The sequence below is a fragment of the Prionailurus viverrinus genome, chromosome X (genome assembly GCF_022837055.1).
Source record: "Prionailurus viverrinus isolate Anna chromosome X, UM_Priviv_1.0, whole genome shotgun sequence".
NCBI classification, from domain to species: Eukaryota; Metazoa; Chordata; class Mammalia; order Carnivora; family Felidae; genus Prionailurus; species Prionailurus viverrinus.
The window spans coordinates 87,211,182-87,219,579 of NC_062579.1; the positions used below are offsets into that span (position 1 = coordinate 87,211,182).

The following is an 8,398-nucleotide window of genomic DNA, read 5'->3' on the forward strand; positions in this document are numbered from 1 at the left end:
AAATCGAGAATCGAATGCTTCATGGACTGAGCCACTCGGGCGCCCCTCTTTTTAGGTTTGACAATCATTTTCAAAGACAGAGGCAATGTTTTAAGTTCTAGACTTCTCTGGGGCATTTGACTCTGCTGATACCTTCTTCAGAACATTCCATCCCTTTGCCTGCTTTGACATAATTCTTCAGTCACACTAAGTTACCGCCAGGCTGCTGATACCCATTTTGCAAATTGTGCTCCTGATAATTTTGATCTTACCAGAAGAGATTAAAAGAAGTTTTTCAGACCAGATTCACCCATGTGAACGTATTTGCATTGACGACTACATAGCGATGACTGACCGGCCGACGGTAATTGTAAGAGACTATCAGTTGCAAGACGCATCGTGCTTTCAAACACGTTAAAATCTGAAAGAAATTGTGCATCTAAGAATCATTGGCATACGGTACAGTTCGAAGAGAATTGATCTGTGTTGCTTGAATTCGAGGCTTTCCAAAACAGTGTGAACATGTTTACACGTTTTCTGGATTTACTTGCCTTATTTGAAGTAAATGATCTTACCAAGTTATTTTATGGCTCTTATGAGGTTGGAATGAGATAATGCATGAAAAGTATGTGATGCAGCTAAAACACGAGAGTCAGTGAGTACTCAGTGAATGATAAGAGTAGTTAGTAGCAGCAATGATATTTTTAATAAAGACTTGAACTATAACTGTTTCCGAATTCAACGTTTTTAAAGTGCTAAGACCCTATATGTTTACGGAAAGTATTCTTGTCTCTCTGAGATTCAGTAAGCTTAATAAATAATAATCATTTTTTCAGAGTGTTTTGAGAGCTAAGTGAGATAATGCATGCAAAATATTTGCCGGCTGATTGGTTGGAGTAGTACTTGGCATTTTCAGCAGAACATGAGTGATAATTTATCTTTGTTGTTTCTAGAATTCTAAAGAAGATTGATAAAGATTCATTGAAGTTAATTTCAGAAAGATTCCTTGCCTCTCGTTAATAATTCCTTCTTTCTATGTTTTTGCCTGCACAGAGTAAGGTAACACATGAAAGTATACAATACTCATAAAATACTTGACTTGGTGTGTGACAAATCGGAAGCAGTCTTTCTCCTTGGCCAACTGAAAGGTTTTAGAAATAAAAATATCAGAGACTGCTCCAATTATACTTACTAAAATCACTTAATTTTTCTGAAGTTAACTTCACCCAATAACATGTGCCTTTCAGAATTTTTGCAAGAATGAATAAGATAGTGCATGAAGTTCATTGCTATTATCGATATTGTTTATATTTACCTGACATTATACTATCCCCTGAATTTCTACTGATGGACAAATTTAAAGTATGAGAAAGACTTTACACATTTGCTGAACTTAACTCTCCAGGGTTTAAGTAACTTCAGCTATTAACACAGACCAGCAGTTCTCAAACTCAGTGGTATCAGGACCACTTCATACTCTTTAGAATAATTGAAGATCCCAAAAAGCTTTTGTTTATGTGGATTATATCTACTGATACTTGCTGTATTTACAATTAAACCTGAGAAATGTTTAAACTATTTATGAACGATTTCCCTTTAAATAACAAGAATGAACCCTGGTAATGTTAACGTTAAGTAACATTTTGATGAAAACTATGTTTTACAGTTTTGAACACCTCTCCCGTGTTTAGTTTTATGGAAAGACAGTTGAATTCTCGTACATGTAGCTGCATTCAACTTGTGATGCTTTGCTTGGATTAAAGTGTATGAAGAAAACACAGTTTTAAAGACAAAGAGTTGGAAAAAAGAAACCTAGCAAACCCTCTCAGACGAGATCGGGCGCGTTCAGGGTGGTATGGCCGTAGACCAGCAAACCCTCTCAAAGAATCTCAGAGGCCCCCAAGGTCCTTGAACCACACTTTGAGAACTGCTGACACATATCTTTAGTTTTTTTTTTAAGTATGGAATAAGATAATCTGTGCAATATGTATTGTTATTAATGCTGCTTCGTTTGTTGCTATTATTTATGATTTCCAGATATCATCAAAAAAAACCTTGAGTTTCTTCTTGTTTTGTTGACTGCATTCATGGTTGCTTTAAAAAAAGAAAGAAAGAAAAAGAAAATTAATAATGGCATAAATTTGGTAAAGCGGTTAAGCTACTTTGCCAAAAAATATCTGTATTACAGAGTCTTTCACCAAATTGAGATAATACAGCTTACATGTATAATATCAGTGATCTGCATGGCTCCGTGCCTGGAACATGAGACAGACTCAAGAAAAGGCAGCTTTAGAATCATTCTTTACTCCATGTACATGACATTACACACATAGATGCCACGGAAAAAACTGGACTTACATATCCAATCACAGCTTCAGCTCATCTGGAATCCGTCTTTTGCTATCCTTTGACACAGGCCTATTTTGAGAGCCCAGAGTCCCTTATGAAAGTGAGTAAATCTTTTAACAAACACACTAATCCCGCTGCAGAGCTGGGCTCTGATCTCATGGTCAGTGCGTAAGGCCCTCCCCCAGAGACTTCACGTGTCTCGAGAAGATTGTGCAGCCTTTCCTGTAGGGAGTTGAATCACCAGTCCAGCATTTGTTTCCTGAGTGTAGGTTTCTCAGCCCTTATCAGGATTCCTCCAGAGTGAATGTGAATTCCCTAGATCAAGTCTGTAGCCTCAAGCTCTAGTTCCCAAGATGCTGGGGGAAAGGGGTGCGAGAGGGGAGAGGTTGGAAGGGGAGCAGTTCCCCAAACCCCCTCTGGTCTTGCTATAGGATCCTAAGAAAATATGAGTTTTCCCCTCCCAGCACTTAGTGAGAAAAGTTATATCAAAGTGGTGAGTGTTTGTACTCAGGACCCCGAGTCTTTTGCTCTAGAAGTAATCACTTCCAAGCCTAGCGTGGCCAGTAAGTCTTGGAGAACTTTATGATCTGGGATCTAATGGCGATTTCATTGCCTGCTTCAGAAAGGGCCTTTATGTCTTCTTTTTCTCTTCTTAACTTTTAAAATATTACTAAACTTTTGTTATGGAGGCTTTCAAGATTGCAAAAGTAGGTAGCATTATATAATAAAGACTCATGTATTCATCATCCAGCTCCCAAATTTATCAATTCATGGACTGTCTGGTTTCACTCCTATCTACATTTCCCTTCCATATTATTTTGAAATAAATTCCAGACATCACAATACTTCATAAATATTTCAGTATGCACATCTAAAAATACAAGAACTTTTTTTTTCTACATAGCCACCATACCAACATCTCTCTGAAAGATTAATGAACAGTAATGATTTCATATCATGGAAAGGCCAGTGAAGGTTCAAAATTTCCAGCTGGGTCATGAATGCTTTTCAATGTTTGTTGGCATCGAGATTCCAAGAAGGGCCACATATTGTAATTGCTTGATAGGTATTTTAAGACTGTCGTAATCTGCAGGTTCTTCCTCTAGTTTTTTGTCTTGTAAATTGTTTTGAAGAAGTTCTTCCCTTTTTTTTCTTACTTCCCTATTCACTCCTTTAACTCCAGAAAACTTCCTGCGACCTAACCCTTCACTAAAACATTTCATCGAAGATAAGCCACTACTGACTTCCTTCGGGCACACTTGATCTACCCTGTTTCTAAAGACTCCCTTCTTATTTATGAGTTTCCGAATAAAGGTTCCAACGTTAAGAGCTGGCAACCTGCGTACCTGCCTTTCCGTAACTCAAGAAATGTAACCTGTGTGGTTCTCTCGTGTAGTCTGTAGTCCCAAATGCCTGTTGAAATTCCTCCATGCATTTCATCAAACTTGGTGACAAAGAGCCTCGTCACATCTATTACTGCTTCTCACACCATCACTTGGTCTCTTTCTCTAGGGAAACAAAAGGCCAGTCATTTCAGAAATTCCGCATCTCAGGAAGAGGGCAGACAGATCACTTTCCAAGTGCTCTCTCTTCCTCGTGTCTTCCCAGGGAGTGAACACCAGTCAACGTCCTCAGGGGGCTCTAGCAGAGAGCCGCTGACCATTTTTCACTTTTGGTCATCCAGCCAAAAGTCTCCACCTGATGCAGGCTGTTAGGACAGCTTGTACCAAGGGATTTTCGGTTTTCAGATCCGTCACAGTTCTGTATGTGTTCCGTAAAGCCGGCAACAATCTCTGGGAGTGCACTTCTGTCTCCCCTCACAGCTCATAATGTGAATATCTACCAGCCCGGGATGCCTAGTAATAATCTCAGATAGGTTCCTAAAAGTGCAATCTGACTTTTCCCAGGCTTCAACGTCCTGGGGGGACACGAGAGAGAATAAATTAACATTAAAACTTGAACTTCAGGGGCACCTGGGTGGCTCAGTCGATTAAGCCTCCGACTTAGGCTCAGGTCATGATGTCACAGTCGGTGAGTTCAAGCCCCGCATCGGGCTCTGTGCTGACAGCTCAGAGCCTGGAGCCTGCTTCGGATTCTGTGTCTCCCTCTCCCTGTGCCCCTACCCTGCTTGCTCTCTCTCTCTCTCTTTCTCAGAAATAAATAAATATTTAAAAAAAAAAAAACCCTTGAACTTCATTTGCAAGTTATCCCTACTTATTGATGCAGGATCTCTTCAAGATCTACCAGAGAGATTTCTGAAAATTTCCAAGCTTTTCCCTTAGACGGAGGCACAAGATCCCCTTCCACTCCCACCTCCTTGTTGATGTTTCCTACCCGGGAGCCTGTTTATTCATGGAGCTGCTTACCTACAAGGGCTACCTCTCAGTATTCTTAAAAAAACAAACAAACAAAATGCTCGAGATTCTAGACAGAAATGAGACTACCGCGTCTCTCCCAACTCTGCATTTTACTCTGCCTCTGGTCCTTGAAATGATGCTGCTTATGCCCAGCGACTCACAGAAACTCTTGCTGAAAAGAGAGCCCTCTCATTTTCTGCATATAGATCATTTGTGCATAGCGGTCCGATCTCGTCCCGGCAGCACGGCTGGGTGCCATCCTGTTCTCTGCATCTCAAGTAACCAGAGCTCCCCAGGCTCTGGCTCCACAGGACTCACACCTAAAATTTCCTCTTCTTACCCTCTTTCCTCAGGAAAGGCGGGAGTGAGCTAAAAATTCATCTCAAACACAGTGGGGGGGGGGGCCTCGGTGGCTCCGTCGGTTAAGCGTCCAACTCTCCATTTTGGCTCAAGCCATGGTCTCACCGTTGGTGGGTTCAAGCCCCTCATCGGGCTCTGCGCTGGCAGCAGGGAGCCTGCTTGAGATTCTGTCTGTCTTTCTGCCTCGGCCCCTCCCCTGCTTTCTCTCTCAAAACTAAATAAACATTTTTAAAAAGAGCTCATCTCAAACTCAGCCCGGCCAACCCTGATAGGCTGTGATGAGTGTCGTAGGCGGTATGCGCATCATTTTTATTGCATGCGGAAGATGACATGCCAACAACACGAACCTCTGAATTTATCAATGACATTGAGTATAGAAGTAACGCATCCATCCACTCAACGATTGTTGAGTGCCCGCTGTGCGCCAGCGCAGTTCTGGGAGCTGGAAATGAAAGGAAGCAGACACGATGCACTCTTACACACAAGCAACAATGGTAATTCCTTGCCTCCCGCACAGAAATGTGGGGGGAAGGCATTCCCCACAGGAGAGAAGCTGCCATTTCCTGAGGCCCGCCTGCTTCTCTTTCACGTGCCTAGCAACTCAGGCCATGAATAGCTTTCAACAAAGAATCAGCTCGGAATTTTCTCCGGCAAAGTGCGATTGGATGGATGTCTGCGGCTGTACAAACCCGCGCAGCTCTCCAGTGCTCTGTAACAAGACCTTCCCTTCTTCTTCTGTTCCTCCAGGGGTATCAGTTCCTATCCCAGTGATCGGACTGAGAGACGAAGAGAAAGTGTTCGTCAACAACACGACCTGCGTGCTGAACGACCCAAACTTCGTCCTTATCGGGTCCTTCGTCGCCTTCTTCATCCCGTTGACGATCATGGTGATTACGTATTGCCTGACGATCCACGTCCTCCGCCGCCAAGCCCTGATGTTACTGCACGGCCACGTCGAGGAACCGCCCGGAATAAGCCTGGACTGTCTCAAGTGCTGCAAGAGGAACCCCCCCGAGGAAGAGAGCGCTCCCAACCCCAACCAGGACCCGAACCCGCGCCGCAGGAAGAAGAAAGAGCGCCGTCCCCGGGGCACCATGCAAGCCATCAACAACGAACGGAAAGCGTCGAAAGTCCTTGGCATTGTTTTCTTTGTGTTTCTGGTCATGTGGTGCCCGTTCTTCATCACCAATATTCTGTCGGTTCTGTGTGGGAAGGCCTGTAATCAGAAGCTCATGGAGAAGCTTCTGAATGTGTTTGTCTGGATTGGCTATGTGTGTTCGGGCATTAATCCTCTGGTGTACACGCTTTTCAACAAAATTTACCGAAGGGCTTTCTCTAACTATTTGCGCTGCAATTATAAGGCAGAGAAGAAGCCTCCGGTCAGACAGATCCCGAGGGTCGCGGCCACTGCTTTGTCTGGGAGGGAGCTTAACGTTAACATTTACCGGCACACCAACGAACCGGTGGTTAAGAAAGCGGATGATCGGGAGCCCGGTATAGAAATGCAGGTAGAGAACTTGGAGCTGCCGGTTAACTCCTCCAATGTGATTAGTGAAAGGATCAGCAGTGTGTGATTAGCAGTGCGGAAGCGGCAGAGGCCTTTCCTGCGGGAAAGCTACCAACGTAGGAAAAGGTTCTCTAATTCTTCTGTCGGTCATACCTAATGTAAATATCGTCGTCCGATTTAAAAAAAAAAAAGTGTTTTTGTATATAGCTTTGCAACTTTACAATCATGCATACAATAGTGAGATTTAGGGTTCTATATTTACTGCTTATAACAGATGGAGAATAACTTATTTTGATTATTCGATGCGTAAAACGTTGATGTTTCTTCTTTCCCTCCCTCTTTCCTTCCCTCCTTCCCCCGCCCCCCTCTCTCTGTCTCTCTCTCGCCCACTCACTTTTGTGCATAAGGAAATGTCGATGTTCATCTCAGGTGGCGTTTGCGTGAGACCAGAATGATGTACGGGGACAGTGGTTACACTTCAGCCACACCAAAATTGACAATTCGCTGGACTCTTTTCCCGGGTTAACAGTAAATATACGCTTTAAACTCTTGCTCTGCTCATCTACACACATCAACGTAGTAAGATAGGTTCTGCCTTCTGATGACCTTATCACACCTATTGGCGACGTCAAAGGTAGAACTTAGCCTCGTTGTCACATACAGGGGCAAAATTTGACATTGTCAGAATGTCGTGTTGGTATTTTACTGCAATGTCCGTCCCCAAACATAGTGGTCTTTTAACATAGCAGCTGGATGACCAGGACTACGGAAGTGGAAGGCTGATACGAGATATATACACCAATAGCTTTTCACTTCTCAAGGACAATGTTCAAATTCTGATTACAATGCCAAGCAAACTGGAATTAACGTCTTCATTCTGGTCCTTAGTAAATACCTAATTCTGTGATGAAACTGGGGAGTGAGATCCCAGAGTTATTTCCCAATCCAGGATTCGACGTCGATTGGGTTTTGATCTCCGAATCCTGGAAATTCGTGTGCTACACACAAAGTGAAATTTGCATTTTGAGCCTTATTAAAGTATTTTCATAATTACGGTACCTCTGTCTATAGGACCCAATTTAGCAGTCCGTTTTTGAGTAAAACTTGCGCAGGAAGAGCATAGGTGACCAAAACCTTGGAAGTTTTACTTGATTAAGGACTACAGAATTAGGCCCTTAGAATGTGAAAAAAAAAAAAAAAGTAATTACAAAACAAGCTTGTACTGAACTCTGGGAAAAACAGAAATACAGAGTTTCCATTCGGATTTTAAACAAAATGTATCTCATTTTCAGATCCTTCCAAGCTCTCGTGCAGGAAGAGGCTGCAGCTAATTTGTGAAAGTGGAAAGCTCTTCATTGTCCTGCAGTTGTGTAGCAGAGGTTTAAATCTTTGTTAAAATATAGCGTTGTGTCACAATAAGTGTTGGCCATCGTTTCCATTCGTGGGCCTGCTGCTCTAAGAATTCAGCGCCATTTAACTTGTTTGCTAACCGTGAGAGGTTTTCAAGCACTGCTAAAGTCAGACCATCAAGTCTATGCTGTGTTCCGAGTACACAAGCGTTTCCAGTGACTATCTTTCCATGTGTGTCCATTTCACACAACTGTGGATCAATTTCCCGAAGAATGCATGATGCCATCTCTGATGCCTGACAGTTACTTACGCGCCTTAGCGTGTGCTTCTCGGTTGGTGAAGGCAGAATCTGAATTTCCAAAACCCCTGGTCGATGTTCTCAACACACAGCATAGATAAATCCAACCGTCTGCCACCAGGGCAGTGGGAGAGCTGCTGTATTCGAGGAAACTCATACAGTCTCTACTCGATGAGCAACACTGCCGAATATCCGTCA

At 42.9% G+C, this 8,398-nt stretch overlaps 1 protein-coding gene across 1 annotated transcript in view; it reads left to right on the forward strand.

Annotated features, from left to right (window-relative positions):
- Nucleotides 1-6,619, forward strand: part of HTR2C (5-hydroxytryptamine receptor 2C) — a 152,194-nt gene extending 145,575 nt beyond the window's left edge. The window contains exon 4 of the mRNA XM_047843924.1: nt 5,793-6,619. Coding sequence (XP_047699880.1) covers nt 5,793-6,619 — 827 coding nt within the window. The remainder of the gene's footprint in view (nt 1-5,792) is intronic.
- The last annotated feature ends 1,779 nt before the right edge of the window (nt 6,620-8,398 follow it).